This window comes from Bos mutus, chromosome 29 (genome assembly GCF_027580195.1).
Source record: "Bos mutus isolate GX-2022 chromosome 29, NWIPB_WYAK_1.1, whole genome shotgun sequence".
NCBI lineage: Eukaryota > Metazoa > Chordata > Mammalia > Artiodactyla > Bovidae > Bos > Bos mutus.
This window is the reverse complement of record NC_091645.1, coordinates 10,577,293-10,593,904: the sequence shown is the minus strand read 5'-3', so window position 1 is coordinate 10,593,904 and position 16,612 is coordinate 10,577,293. Positions and strand designations below refer to the sequence as shown.

General features: G+C 39.8%; 1 protein-coding gene across 8 annotated transcripts in view; it reads right to left on the bottom strand.

Moving 5' to 3' along the window:
* Nucleotides 1-16,612, bottom strand: part of DLG2 (discs large MAGUK scaffold protein 2) — a 1,083,296-nt gene that overhangs the window by 864,680 nt on the left and 202,004 nt on the right. For all 8 annotated transcript variants that reach the window (XM_070365266.1, XM_070365267.1, XM_070365264.1 and 5 more), the window contains exon 2: nt 4,098-4,151. In XM_070365266.1, coding sequence (XP_070221367.1) covers nt 4,098-4,151 — 54 coding nt within the window. The remainder of the gene's footprint in view (nt 1-4,097; nt 4,152-16,612) is intronic.

Genomic DNA, 16,612 nt, shown 5'->3' with positions numbered 1-16,612 from the left:
TTTACTGAATAAAATAATAATAAACCCTCATTAACTAGAAGTTAACAAAGCATAATTTCACATACATTACCTCATTAAGATACTCACCAACACCTCGGGGGTTGATATTGCAATTCCTATCTTATTGATCAATTTAGGTCCAGAAAGAGTAAATGAATAGCTCAACAACACATTGCCATGAGAACTGGGATAGTTTAGCCATATTTAGCAAACTTCCCTAAAGATCCTACTCTTAAGGAAGCTCAAAGAGGGTTTGGATTATGTACAAAAAGGTTGAAGATAATTTTTAAAAATCCCTTTGAGGAATTCAAAATCAGATATTAAAATTGATATTTAGAGTATGCATCTTGTGATGACTTGGTCAGGTGGGATGGGGGGGAGGGAGGCTCCAAGGGAGAAGATACATCTATTTATTTATTTATCTCTCTCTCTCTCTCTCTATATATATATATCAATAACCTTAGATATGCAGATGACACCACCCTAATGACAGAAAGTAAAGAGGAATTAAAGAACCTCTTGATGAAGGTGAAAGAGGAGAGTAAAAAAGCTGGCTTAAAACTCAACATTCAAAACACTAAAATCATGGCATCCAGTCCTATCACTTCATGGCAAATAGATGGGGAAAAAAGTGCAAACAGTGAGAGACTTTATTTTATGGACTCCAAAATCACTGCTGATGGTGGCTGCAACCATGAAATTAAAAGACACTTGCTCCTTGGAACAAAAGCTATGACAAACCTAGACAGTGTATTAAAAAGCAGAGACATCACTTAGCTGACAAAGGTCTGTATAATCAATGCTATGATTTTTCCAGCAGTCATGTATAGATGTGAGAATTGGATCATAAAAAAAGACTAAGTGCTGAAGAATTGATGCTTTTGAACTGTGGTGCTGGAGGAGACTCCAGAGAGTCCCTTAGAGAATATGGCAATCAAACCAGTCAATTCTAAAGGAAATCAACTCTGAATACTCATTGGAAGGACTGATGCTGAAGCTGAAGCTCTAATACTTTGGCCACCTGATGCAAAGAGCTGACTCACTGGAAAAGACCCTAATGCTTAGAAAGATTGAGGGCAGGAGGAGACGGGAGTGACATAGGATGAGATGATTGGATGGCATCATCAACTCAATGAACACGAGTTTAAGCAAACTCTGGGAGATAGTGAAGGACAGGAAAGCCTGTCCATGGGGTCACAGAGTCGGACATGACTGAGCGACTGAACAACAACAATATAGAACCTAAAGGGCTAAGGTGGGGAGGGAGGTGGGAGGGGGATTCAGCATGGGGGGATCCTGAATCCTACACTTGTATACCTATGGCCAATTCATGCTGATATATGGCAAAAAATTACAATATTGTAATTATCCTCCAATTAAAATAAATCAATATTAAAAGTACTCCTAAAACCAAAAAAGAAAAAAAAATCCAACAATAATATATATAATTATGACTGACCCACACTCTTGTATGGCAGAAAACAGCACACTAATGCAATTATCTTCCAATTAAGAAATGCATTTTTAAAATATCAAAGAATTGGTATTTAAGCGAACAAGAACACTTCAATTAATTTGTTATATTTGGCTGATTTTACTAGCTAATTAGTTGGGATACCAATCCAGCATGTCTGTTCAAAATTCTTAGATTCTTATTGGTAAATTATTTGTACATGAAGGCACTGGAAGTTAGTCATGAGAACCCTAAAGAAGACTCTGAAATAATATGGATCTACTGCAAGTAAGCAGTCCTACTTACAAAACCAAGTCTCTGGGCTCCATGTCTACTTCAAAGCATGCTCATCTGGTTTGGATGATGCCAATGGATATAGTAAAGAGATTTACTATAATAAAGACAGAGAATCCTTTTATATATGTATTACATATAATATATACAATAATGCATACAATTATATGTGTGTGTGTGTGCACATGCGCATCCCTCTCCCAAGGGTGTTGAAGCCTCTGTGACAAATTGTCTTCCATCCAAAACTGCATGTTGCCAAGGGCTAAGTGAGAAAACTTTGTTCTTAAGCTTAGAGGTAGCAAAGGAGGGAGGGAAGGTAGAAACAAGCAGTCACTAGATCAGAGTTAAGTAAGGCCTCACACTCTACAGCCAGGACACCCAGGTTCCTTCTTGGCTTGGCTTCTTCCTATGCAATTCTGAGACAGTTACTTAATCTCTTTATTACTCAGTTTTCTCATCTGTAAAATGGAGAAATCAATAGTACCTGTCTCATAAGGTGGTTATGAGGATTAATTGAGTTAATATTTGTTAAGCACTTAAAACAATGTCAGGTATACAGTAATCCAGATATTTGTTGTTGTTTAGTCATTAAGTCATGTTCAACTCTTTTGTGACCCCACGGACTGTAGCCCACCAGGCACATCTATCCTGGGATTTTCCAGGCAAGAATATTGGAGTGGGCTGCCATTGCCTTCTCCAGGGGATCTTCCTGACCCAGGGATTGAACCCACATCTCTTGCATTGGTAGGCGGATTCCTTACCACTGGATGTCCAATCCAGATACAAATCTTTGATAAAGAAAGGAAAGCAGAAAGAGTGACAGAGAGAAGAGGAACATTATGTGTCTTTAATAGTTGCTTTGCTTTCTTCCAACAGAGTCCTTTACTTTCCACAGCTGGAGCCACTTGATTCCTACCAGTAAGCTTAACCCCATTTCCAGCATGACCCCAAATGACTCTTGTTCAGAGAGATTTAAGAAGCCCTAGTTCAGTACTTCAGGTGATTCAGCATTAAGTCAAGCTTGCTGTTATTCTTGTCCTGACCCTGTGTCCCAGTTTTAATCACTTGTCCCTGTAACCAAGTCCCAACCTTGTTCTGGCACCCTTCTCCCCTGCGGCCCAGTCTGGCTTGCAGAATCTGCTCAGCACTTTCAGTTCCTCCAAGGCAGGCATCTCCCGAAGGACAGCCTTTAGACTAGACATATTTTGGTTGGTACATGTAGAGTTTGAACTTCTGCTGAGAGTTAGTTGCCTGCAAAACTGTATAATAAAATTCAAATTTCTGACTTCTCTTGAAAAATGGAATGATCTGGGAACTCTTGATCCCATTTCCCTTTGGGACCCACCCAGTCAGCCAAGTTGCCGCTACATCCCCCCACATTTGGAAAGTCATGTGCTTTCTATCCCCTACTCTCCCCCTGCTTCCTGATCCATCTGTTTCTGTGATTTGCTTGGTCCTTGTGGGCATTAGAGGTTAGGGTCTAAAACTGAGAACAGCCAGTACTTACCAAGCACTTTGTACTCATTTAATCAAAGAGCAGGTTGTATTTGTTCTTGTCCTTTATGCCTGCAGCCCTTTGCATTGCCTCAAACCTTTTATCTGTAGGCATCTGAATCTGTCCCGTCTTCCTAAAGTACTCTCCTCTACCGTATCAGTTAGGGCCACTCACAAAGCTCTGTTAGACTTCCATAAGTCAGCCACACACCCACATTGTGCTTTGCACCACTTTCCAGTCACTCCCACCCAGCCAGACTCTGTCGTTGAGAATTTTGGCCATCATAGTGGTTATATTGCAGAATAAGAACCTGGGGCTTTTCTGACCTGCCTGTTCCTATTATCTCATGCTCCATGTTTCTATAAAACCATACATCTTATTGTATATTATATATAGATAGATATAGATAAACTTTGCCTTCACAAAGTTTTGCTTCAATTCTTATTAGGAGCTTAGCAAAATCCATCAAATGTTTATTGATCCTATATTATATCCAGATTACCCAGATTCTATCATAGAAATTGATTTGGGTATACCTTTACCAAGAAACCCGAAAAGTTCATCAATCTCTTTTCAGTGAACACCTAAGAAACTAATATTATTTGATCATAATCGGCTTGTTTTTTTCTCATGATGGACCCTTGTGTTTTACAAAACAATGGATGAAAGAGGAAAATATCAGTATGCCTAAGCTGTGAGTTAGCAAATTTCAAAAGAAAATGCACAAAACTCATTCTATACATCATTTCATGAGATTATCTGGATTGGTTGAAACTGAATATGTACTGTATTTTAAATTCTGTTGATTAAGTTCTACCAGTTTTTAAAGATAGTCTTAATAAAAATGTTACTTACATAAGGAATCGTGTCCAAAGTGTCTGTGTTGACAATTATAGGAGCAGGGCTGGCCTAAAAAAGAGAAGTAGAAAAAAATTTTAAATAACAAGTAGTCTATTCCGAGATAGGATCTGTTAACTTATTTAACCAAGAGCTCAACAGTATTTCTTGAGATCCTGCATAGGTACTATGTCAGGTGCTAGGGGGATAAATGAAATGACTCAGAGTTCCCTTCACCCTCCTTCCTTCAAATATTTGTTTGCTACATTGACCACATAATAAAATGAAGTAAGCACAGAACTGAAAAGGCAAGGACGTGAGGATTTGTGCAGTGTTTTAAGAGGCAATGACTTCTAATAACTTTGGTAAGGAGTTAAACATTTCTTTATGAAACGGCTGTGCTAAAGGATTTTGATATTTTCTCTCATGGAAGCAAAATTAAACCTAACATTATAACTCTTTTCTTTAAACTGGCTTTTGTGAGGACATTGTATACAATGCAAAATAGAAGCTTTCACTTTTTGACATTTTACATACATTCACCTATTTTGCATGCTGTGTCATATTTTTTTCTTTATCATTTATGTACCTTTGAAAATCTGCTTTAGAAACCCTTAGGTAGAAAATTAAAAATTAGTCAAACATGGCAGAAAATCGTATTAGATATGCTAAAGTTCTTTTTTCCAAAAAAAAAAAAAAAAAAAACTACAAAATGCAGCCATTCCTTTTAAAGATGAGTAGGAATCTGTATAAAACTGATGTAGGAGTGCTACAAGCCAAGTCATTAGAAAATAAGAGATTGCAATCTATTTGCATCGGCCAATCTGACTTCATGAATATTGAGCAGATCTATTTTCTAGTTTCTAGACTTTTCACAGCAACTTTTCCTTCATCCCCCAAAGGATCTTTAATCTTCCCAAATTGCAGATTTCATTTAGATAGAGGAAATGGCCTCACCATGATTAATCGGGAGCTGTCCTAGACGACACGGTAGTTTGCCCAAGTGCTCAACTTTGGGGACATTTCATTAACTGTGCCCTCTGGAGTTAACAAGAGTTAACAGCTTTCTAATGTCACTCTATGCCTATGGGATCCTAATCGAAAGACAAAACAAATGCAATCCGGCAGATTTTATAGAACAGAGTTCCAAGTTTTAACTAAAATCATTGGTTGTTGAAAACATGACCCTGCTTCACATGTCTACACAGTGGGTCAACTGAATATTCATGGTTTATTTGTTAACTCCTAAAAACAAGTACTTTGTGGATAAACATAGGCTTTGGACAAAGTCTCCACTGGAACCTACCCCAAAACTGTTAAGAAGTCTGTAGCATAGGGAGATGAACATGAGGTTTGGAGTCAGAAGACCTGGGCTTGGGTTTGTTTTAACAACTTCCTGATTATATGATTTGGGGGCTCAGCAACTTCTTGGTCATCTGATCTGGGGGCAAGCCCACTAACTCTCTTTGCCTCATTTTCCTCCTCTGTAGAATGGAAATAAAAATAATCACTTTCTAAAAAGGTTGTCTGAAGAATAAATGAGGTGATATATTTGAATGGGCTTTGTAAATGTAAATTTCACAATCAATATTACATATTGTTACTAGCTAATGCCCTTAAAAATGGACTGTCATAAGGATATAATGTTCCTGGATGGTTTGTGCATTGTTTCTGCCCCTGTAATCTCAGTGCTATGCTAGTGGCACAGGTGCACTAAAGAGAACTAATTAGGTCGTGAAAATCACCATTTATTAAATACATATTACTTGTCCATTTATAATAATATGCATATATATCCTCATATAATCTCCAGAAAACCATACTGATGAGGCATTATTGTTAATATCCCTATGATACAGATGAGAAAACCGAGGTTCAGAGAAAATGAGAGCTGAGCTTTCACAGCAGCCTTTCTGACCTCAAAATCCATTTTTGCACACTAGGCTGTTCTATGAGTCCATTACCTAGGGGTCTCTACCACTGGAGTTCTACAGTTATTTGAGGTCTCTATCTAGACCAGCCAGTAAGACCCAGGCAAATTAAAGACTGCCTTGAAGGTAGGAAAGGCTGCAGGGTCTTGCATAGCAGATGTTGAAAGCCACTTGATGGTTTCTGGTTTTTTGTTTTGATGATATTTCTTCTATGCTTTCTAATTGGCTCCTGGGACTCCCAAAAGATTTGCATCTTGTCTCCTTGACTAGACTACTGAAAACATTCTGAGTATCATACACAGTACTTGTATTTCTCCTTGTTATCTACTATACTTTGATAAAAAAATATGCTTTGGTTTGATTTGGGACTTTCAACTCATTTTACCCTCTTATAAATTGCATTCATGTGGTCTGAAAATAAATCTTACACATAGATCCATTCCCTATACAGCGCCATTTATCACTTTTGCATGTTTCTGTTGCTATTTTCCATTTCATGTATGTAAATTTGGTCTTTCCAGTTAGACACTTGCAACCACAAGGATTATTTATTTTCCTAGAATTTTTCACAGCACCTGGGTACACAGAAAGAGCTCAGTAAATACTTAGGAAATATTGACTAAGTGAAGCTATAAAGTATAGTACATAGGAAATATCTCTTTGTGAGATTTGGAAAGCATTTCTGAGATAATCTTATGTTACCAACAAAACTGTGATGACTTTCTAATATCTACTATCATCTTCTTTTTTTAACCAGTCATTAACACTCAATTATCCAGTTTTTTGAAATAATAATTAGTTCATAAATGCAGGATGTAAAGTCTGTGAACCCTGAAGTACAATCTGTATAATGTGAAAAGCTCATTGTTCCTTCTTGGTGCTAAAAAGATCTAGAAGTGCAGTTAATTCCTACATCTATGACAGTCACTAAAAACGCATGAACAAATGTTTGTGGGTTGTGTGAGCACACACATACATCACGTACATCTGACACTGGCAACTCCCTGATGTGAGTGCCAAGGAGACGCCAGGGTGGGCTGTTCTGAATAGCACAATACCCCCACTGAGCTGCTACATGAGGCTTTCTGAAAATCCCACTGCTCTGCTACAGAACCCTCAGAGCCCTCCCCAGACCATTTTCTCAGAAGCTTCTTATAGTCTGCTGGGTGCTCAATGGCACACAGTAGCAGAGAATGAGTGCCCCAGGTGGGAGCAGAACAGAGTCCAGGAGAATTCTAGGTATGGTCCACAAATATGCTTCTCTCACCAGATGTTGCGTTGGCTTGTCCTGCTGCCTGTTTCTTTTCTCACCTTCGAGACCATGTGAGTCTGTGCCTAGTTTGGTTTCTGCATGTGAAAACCAGGTTCCCAGGTACTTTGATAGCTAAAGTACTAAGCATCATCTCCACACTGCCTTGCCATACACACCTTCTCTCTCCATACTGCATGTCCTCTTTAGTGAAACCCCTAAATCAAATGGATGATTTAGCAGATTTCAGCATTTCCCTTCAAGTTGCTGATTTCCATTAACTGGAGAGAGTTATCAGTATCACATATGATAAAAGAAGACCTTTAAATCAGAAGCTTAAAGGTTTGTCTGAATGTAAACATAAAGGCTTACGAAAATGAATCTCACTTGGGCGACCCAAACTATAAGACAAGAAGGGCTTGCCTTTTATATTACATTTTCTGCTGCTGCTGCTGCTAAGTCACTTCAGTCATGTCCGGCTCTGTGCGACCCCATAAACGGCAGCCCACCAGGCTCCCCCGTCCCTGGGATTCTCCAGGTAAGAACACTGGAGTGGGTTGCCATTTCCTTCTCCAGTGCATGAAAGTGAAGGAAAAAGCCAGTTTACAGGAAGAGGGAAGAATAAAGCTAATCAGAGGGAAGACAGAAGCAAGCAGAGAAAATACTGATATAATCCAAATTAATAGATCAAGTTATTCATAAATTCCTGCCACCTTCCTGTCCTTGAATCCCATGGGATAGTCAAATAGTACATCATTAACTTTTCTCATGATAGTAAATGAAAAACTAAACTTCTATTGTTTGCCACCAAGATAATGTAACTAATAAAGAGTCTTACATTATGAATGCACATTTTCAAAGGGGTTCATTAATTCCAACTGATGCTATATTTGTTAAGTGCCAGAGTGTGAAATACCTTGACATAAATGGGCAGGTGGTCATCAAACCAGAGGAAGCCTCTTCAAGCAAGGTACTGGCAGGGGTGGTAGAGAAGCTGGTCAGTCAAATAACACAGTCTGTGAGGCTTATTGCTGACAAGCACAGGCTAACCAGTGGGAAGGTCAGAAGACTGAATCCAGGCCTATACCTAAACTATTTTTTAAGTTTTTATTTGTTTGTTTTTTAATGTGGACCATTTTTTAATGTCTTTTATTGAATTTGTTACAATATATATATATTTTTTTCCTTTTGGCCACAAGGCATATGGGATCTTAGTTCCCTGACGAGGGATTGAACCCATATCCCCTGCATAGGAAGATAAAAGTATTAACCACTGGACTACCAGGGAAGCCCTTATAACTAAACTTTTAAGAAGCAAACTAGAAACGAAGAGAAACCCACACAGCTAAGTGACCTAAATACACTAGGAACTGAATAAAAACATTGATAGGGCTAGGAATCGTGCAGGGATTTCAAGTGACCTGGAACATGCAAGCAGAAGGCAGCTGGCTGTCAGTAGGCCAAATTAAACAGGAGGCAAAATATGGCAAGAATAACTCATGAGCTGTTTTGGGGGCTCAGAATCTTTGGCTTATCTTCCCAGACTTAAAGAACAAGGCTCCTGAAGAGGCAAGAAGTAACACAGGCTCTATCTACAGTGTCGCATGAAGACTAAAACGGAAGCCACTGAAATTTTTAAAACGAGTCCATTTGTGTGTGTATATGACTTCAGTGAGACAAGTAGACATCTCAGAAGCTCAAGGCAACTATTAGCTGGCATAGATGGCCTGCTCCAAGATATCACAGTAATTGTCTTTTAGCTTCATAATCATAAAGAGGGCTGCCATCTGGGTGAACCCTAATCAGATCATGTCCCGATTCCAACCAGGGAAATAGAACATGGGGGTTACTACCCACATACCCCATCAGGCCTGAAATAAGAGGTCTGCCATTAAATATTGAATTGGTACGCAAAAAGCCAAACTCAGGATAATTTTATTTTTATTAGGTTTTCTTCCTAATCCTCTATCATGTTGGCCCATTTTGGAAATTTGAAAATGTGATGTGGTTGGGGGTGGGAGGACTCCTGCCTCAGTTCACTGCCTCTAGCTCTCTGCTTTCCTGGAATCCTTTCTTTTCTCCCTTGAAAGATCTGCAGTTGCTTGGTTGAGCATCATCACTACCTGGAATCTTGAGGTAGTGATAATCTTTCAAGTAGATCTTTCAAATCCTGGTATGTCTTTCAAGTAAGATTAGGACCCTGCCAATAACTAGGGGTGTGCAACTCCCCCCAACAGACTGCAGGAAAGAAGGAGAGAAAAGAAAGGGTTCCAGGAAAGCAGAGAACTAGAGGCAGTAAACCGAAGCAGGAGTCCATCCCACCCTCAACCACATCACATTTTTAAATTTCCAGAATGGGCCAACATAATAGAGGAACAGGAAGAAACCCCATTACAACCAGTTACCTGATACAGTAACACTGGGATGGACAATACTACAGGCAAGCACTTTACTACACTTATTTATATTAATTAATTACTTAATCATCAAATAACCCAATGAGACACTCTTGTTCTCCATTTACAGGTGAGAAAATACAGGTTAGGTAACTTTCCCAAAGCCATAAATAAATCCATCTTCAAACCCAAATAACCTAACAGTCTGGCTCAGAGTTTCTGCTCTTTTTTTATAAGCTATATAATTTTATTTTTTAACCATTAAAAAACTGAAGTGCAGTTAATTTACAATGTTATGTTAGTTTCAGGTGTACAGAAGGTGATTCAATTATGCATATCTACATACATATGTGCAATATTCTTTGCCATTATAGGTTATCACAAAATACTGAATATCGGTCCCTGTACTATACAGTAGGTACTTGCTTTTTATCTATTTTATATATAGTAGTGTGTGTATGTGTGTATGTGTTTTAACCCTCCCCCCCCACCCAGAATCCATGCTCTTGACAATCATGCTCTGCTGCTGCTGCTGCTAAGTCGCTTCAGTCGTGTCTGACTCTGTGCGACCCCATAGATGGCAGCCCACTGGGCTCTGCCGTCCCTGGGATTCTCCAGGCAAGAATATCGGAGTGGGTTGCCATTTCCTTCTCTGATGCATGAAAGTGAAAAATGAGAGTGAAGTCGTTCAGTCGTGTCCGACTCTTCGCGACCCCATGGACTGCAGCCTACCAGGCTCCTCCATCCACGGGATTTTCCAGGCAAGAGTACTGGAGTGGGGTGCCATTGCCTTCTCCGAATCATGCTCTGCTACCGTTCAGAATGGGAACAAACTTTACCAGAACTCTTTGGATTCTAATGATGACTACTCTCCAACAACTCAGAGGCTAGATGAAAGCCAAATTAGACATTCACCTTGATCTGGGATGGTTCCAGAACCCTGCCCTCCTCACTCCAGCCCAGTCAGTGAGCCCTAGTGCATTGTATGAACAAGACTGTAGATGCCTCAGTAGAAGGCTAAGCGTAGGCACACTCAGGCTGACTGAATCAGGATCTTTTTAAGTTCCAAAGAAAATCACCGCTAAACAACTGATTGAAGACATATTGATGGTTACGAGAGAGGAAAAAAAAAACAGGAAGAACAAATCCACTGTAGAAACATAAAACTTTGATTCTTAGTGCCTCAGCTTCATTCCACCCTTCATTTTACAAATATGAAATGGAACAGAGAAAGGAAGTGGCATGCCCCAGAGCTCATAATCGTTCAGTATCAAAACAGAAGATAGGATAACAACAGCAACAAGAATAACAATAAGAAAATATTAAGCACTTATTGAAGACGATATGTTCCAGTGGTTGTGATAAACACTTAAGATACATCAGTGTATTTACTTCTCAAGGTATCCTAAGGAAAACCTTATCATTATCATTAAAAATAATGATAATAATAAGGCTCAAAGTGGCTAAACCACTTGCCCAAGGTCAGAAATTCTAAGAGGTACCACAGTGTGAAAGTTGCTCAGTCGTGTCCAACTCTGTGACACCATGGACTATCCAGTCCATGGGATTCTCCAGGCTAGAATACTGGAGTGGGTAGCCTTTCCCTTCTCCAGGGGATCCTCCCAACCCAGGGACTGAACCCAGGTTTCCCACATTGCAGGCGGATTCTTTACCAGCTGAGCCACCAGGGAAGCCCAAGAATACTGGAGTGGGTAGCCTATCCCTTCTCCAGCAAATCTTCCCGACCCAGGAAATGAACTGGGGTCTCCTGCATTCCAGGTGGATTCTTTACCAGCTAAGCTACCAGGGAAGCCCCATATCCGGGTGTCCAATCCAGGCCTTTCCAACCCCAGAACACAAGCTGGCTCCTGATTCCTTCTCCTGAGATTTTCCAGGTAAGACTTAAAAAAAAAAAAAAAAAAAATGCAGTTATTTTCTGCCCTGAAAATGGCTAGTTTCTCTTTCCCAGTCTGAAGAGAAATTTCTCCCCATACTGACTCAGATTCAATTCCCCAATTCTCTGAGGGTTTCTAGGTCCCTATATCACTTTCAAAACCCCACTTAAAAATGGGACAATGCTATTTTCCAGCTAACCTATTTCCTAAGGAGTTAGCTAGGGGAATAACGCATATGAAGTGAAAGAGATGTGCTCCACAGCTGTAAGGTTATGTTATTTATTACTGTGGTTGTTTTTTGCTTTTCTGGATTTTCTCTTCCTTTTCACATTGCCTCTCTGGAAGAGTCATTACCAACAGTAACACCAAGAGGCTCTGGCCTGTCACCTCATTTGTCCTTACCCTGCAGTGACATAGGACAACTCCCCTCAAAGGTGAGAACACTGAGGCAGGAACAGGTGAGTGGGTGAGTGAGCAATGTAAGGGCCCAGGGCTTAGCTAGCCAGGGCATAACTGTAGGTTAACATCCATGGCAGGATGTCTCAAGAGAGCAACTTCGGAGCAAGCTAAGACCCTGGTTCTTCTCCCTAGCACTTAATAAAACGTAGGGATGATTATCCCCGTAGCTTATCACCAGACGGGCTCAGAAAATAAGAATAAAGTGTCAGATAGATGTTTGGCTTGAACTTGATCCAACTCTGCTTGCCCAAACTCTCTTAAATAATAAAAATAATAATATCCTCGTTTTACAGAAAACTGAGGCACATAGATGTTAAGTAATTTGTCCAAGGTCATCAGGACAGTAACAGCAGGGTCAAAAGTCAAACCTATCCGTCTGGTTCCAAAGTGGGTAACACTTCACTATAAAACACTTGCTTCTGTTTCCTATTAAAAACTGGTAAGTGTTCAGAAGTCTGTTTTAGTCAACACAAATTCTTTCACTGATCTTTGAAAAATACACTGTAAATGTTTCTTCCCTTTGGATTAAAGTGATAACATGTCTGCTTGATCCTCCTTAAAAATGCAAGGTAGTATAATCTTTTGCAAAAAATGAATGATATCCTAAGGGTCTTAGTTAGGCTGCATGGGGGACCTCTTTAACCCAAGTACAAAAAAGATGGGCCAGCCTGGAGAATGAGGCACAGAAAGTAAAGACCCAGAATGAAAGAGTTTTCCTTCCTTTATAAGTTTTTTCTAGAATCCATCTAACTTGACGCAACAGATAAAAATTGTTTGCCCTGTTAGTTATGAAGACTCTTCAAACCTCCATCCTACACTCTGTCCACATACCTCTTTGAACTTAGCATAAAAGGCTAAAATAAATGACTCACTAAAATTAGGTCTGTAGATCATCACTCAAACTGAACTAGATATTATATTAGATTGGCTACCTATATCGTGTTTCATAATTTAACAAGTGTGTCCACGCACATTAGATCATTTCATTCCCACAGGCAGAGGAAAGGGCACTACCCTTCATTGACCAATGCCCACTGTGTGCCAGGAATACGGTAAGATTTCTATCTGTGCTTTTTCTCTACTCTTCACAGAGCCCGAGAGGAACTGGTAGAATTCTACAGGTAAGTAAACTGAACCTCAGAGTGCTTGAGTGAATTTCCAAAAGTCAGACATCTGGAGAAAGGCTGACATTCAAACCTAGGTCCTCTGACTCTAAACCCCATTGCTGTACCCCATTATTCCTTCATGGTGCCATAAATCCCACTGATGCACTCGTGAGCATTTACAAATCTAACTGCTTCACTTGTGTGTGCAAATGCCCTCTGAAGAGTGCACCAAAAAATGGAGTCATTAGCTCAAATCTCAGATGTGGGTTGGTCAATGTGCCCCAAGCCACAATCACAATACCTGCCTATTTCATTGTTTCACTCGCACAGTGTTATTCCTGAAAAGTGCTATGTGGATACCATCTGCTCCATTTTGTGAAGCCATCAAAGAGCTATAATCCTCCCAGTGCAGTTGTATTTTTCCAGTTTCAGGTTTCAGAATCCTGAGCAAGCTGTCAAATACCTGGCCCATCACCACTTCTTCTGTAGTATCTGGATCAGGGCCCTGCCCACAGTGGGTGACCTATCAGTGCTTTCTGTTTATTTCCCTTCTGTTGTCTCCTTTCCTCCATTGGGGCATAACTCTAACTACTCCAAGCACACACCTTGTTGATGCCTACCATAAGGCCACTGTTGACATTTCTTTCTTCCCTGCCACATCCTGTGCAACCACCATCCCCTTTCTTATCTTCCTAACCAAACTCCATCCACCCTGCAAGGACAATCTAAAGTCCCAGGCTCTCTGTGATAGCTTCCTCAATCCACTGCAGGTATCAATCTATCCATTCCTGCTCCTCCCAAATTTTAAAACATTCATCATTTGTACTACAGTTCACATTAAACTATAAATATAATAGAAAAGAGGTTATGTGAAAGCACCAAGTTCTGCCATTCTTACTGAACGTTTCTTTCTGTTCTTACACATGTCAGTGGTTAAGTGGCTCATGCGTGATACTTTTAATCTCCTTGATGAAACTATAACCACTGTGATAGCAGGGCCCTCATCCTACTTCATTTCTTCACCAGCTTCATTTCTTCACCTACTTCATTGCTTCATGTCTTCACTTCCACCAACACTCCTAACAGTGCTTAGCATACAAGATACACAAAAGATGTTCATTAATGGGTTTTTGGCATATGTGCTAAGTCATGTCCAACTCTTCGTGATCCCATGCACTATAGCCCACCAGATTGCTCTGTCTATGGAAACTTCCAGGCAAGAAGACCTTTGGAACTAGAACCACAGCAACAAGAGATAAGCAACCTAAATGTCCATCAACAGATGGAGGGATAAAGGAGATGTGGTATATACACATAATGAAATATTACTCAACCATAAAAAAGGAACAGAACTGGGTCATTTGTAAAGATATGGATGGACCTAGAGTCTGTCATACAGACTGAAGTAAGTCGGAAAGAGAAAAACAAATATATTTATGCATATATGTGGAATCTAGAAAAATGGTATAGATGAAACTATTTGCAGGACAGGAACAGAGACTCAGATGTCGAGAACAGATGTGTGAACATGCGGGGTAGGTTGGGAGGGATGGGAGGGACATACACACATTACCATGTATAAAACAGATAGCTAGTGGGAACCTGCAGTTTAGCACAGGAAGCTCAGCCCAGTGCTCCGTGGTGACCTGGAGGCCTGGGGTGGAGAGGGGTGGGGGAGGTTCAAGAGGGACAGGGTGTATGTATACATAGAGCCGATTCACTTTGTTATATGGTAGAAACCAATACAACATTGTAAAGCAACCATAACCCAATTAAAAGAAAAAAATAAAAGATTCATGAGAAACCTATGAGACGAAAGTGCAATGGGTAGAAAGGAGTAACCGCGCGCTGTCCTCTGGCGGCAAGCTGCTCTGCCACACCGCCGGTGCTGTTGACGACAGCGTCCGGAGCTGCCATGCACTGCAGACCATGCTATTCTGAACCATGGCATGTAAATTAAGTAAAGTTATAAACGGAAAGATCCTTCCATGCCTACCATATGCTGGTCCTTTACACTCATTCTTTGCTACTTCTCATTACAAGTCTCTGAGTTGCACGCTATAATTATGCTTATTATGCAGATAGGGGAAGTGAGGCATGAACCTGTAACGAAATGGCCCAAGGTCACAAGACTTAAAAATTAGTGGAGCCAAGACTCACTCTTTTTGACTCCGAGTCTGTTGGAGCAAGGGAATGTTCCCTGCTCTAATTTACTACCTCGCTGTGCATTCCAGAAGTTGGAGAAGTGGGAGGAAGCATGGAATCTGGTGAAAAAGCTAAGGACTCAAAACATTGTGAAAAAAGTAAAATGGCATCCTAAGAATTTCTTGAATTTTTCAGATAAGTGTGAAGATATAGCCCAAAAAAACCGTCTCAAACTGGGCATTTATTTGAAGTCTCATGTTTTATCTTTTTAAAAATTCATGTAGCTTTTAATATCTTTTACTGCATATCCATCTATGTTTTAATATTAAAATATTTTTAGTTATTTATAATGGAGTCAACCTGACATCTTAGGTAGGTCCTGCATGACTCTCAAAAATCATAGATATGCACACACTACTATATTTAAAATGGATAGCCAACAAAGACCTATTATATTACACATGGAAGTCTCCTCAATGTTATGTAGCAGCCTGGATAGGAGGGGATTTTGGGGGAGAAGGGATACATGTATATGTATGGCTGAGTCCCTTCTCTGTCCACTTGAAACCATCACAACATTGTTAATGGGCTATATCCCAATACAAAATAAAAAGTTAAAAACAAAAAAAAAGAAAATCTCCCTGGAAATAACCACAATCCAGCCAGGGGATTATGTCACTGGCATAAAGATGGATGATGGGGAATTAGGAGATCTCAGTTTTAGACCCAGCAAAGTCTGTAACTCAGGATGAAAAGGCAATACAGTGAGCCTCCCAATTTATTTTTACATTTGAGGAGTAAAGAGTGAAATGGATAACCTCTAAGGGTCTGTCTCATCAAGGATCTGATTTCACTCATCATACATTTTGACCTGCTGGGAAATCCTGGAAAGAAGGCAGGATGCTACACAGGTCACCCTTCTGGATAATGACGACCTCTGCTTTTATCATTCAGATACAGGAAGTCAGAAGACATGGCATTAGGAAAGGCGTGACAAATAAGACAAAAGTCAAATCGGGAAAAGACCATTAATATAAGTGGCTTCTAATTAACTGGATAAAGGATGAGGTTTTGTATGTCTTAAACGAGGCACCTCAAAAAGCTATTTATGATTATTTTCATAATCTATATTTTGTATGATCATGTTTAGAGCCTGAATTTTTTTTTTTTAATGAAGCAGTTAATTTTCTGGCCTCAAGACCGTGCAATTAGTGGCAAAGAATTCTCTGCCATATTAAAGAGGCAAAAAGATTTGAAGTGAAACAGAAATTATCACCAAGCTCTTTCTTCCATTCTTGCCTTTCTCCATGTGCTATAAGCCTTAATGCTAAAGTTTCCTAACATCTAAGGTC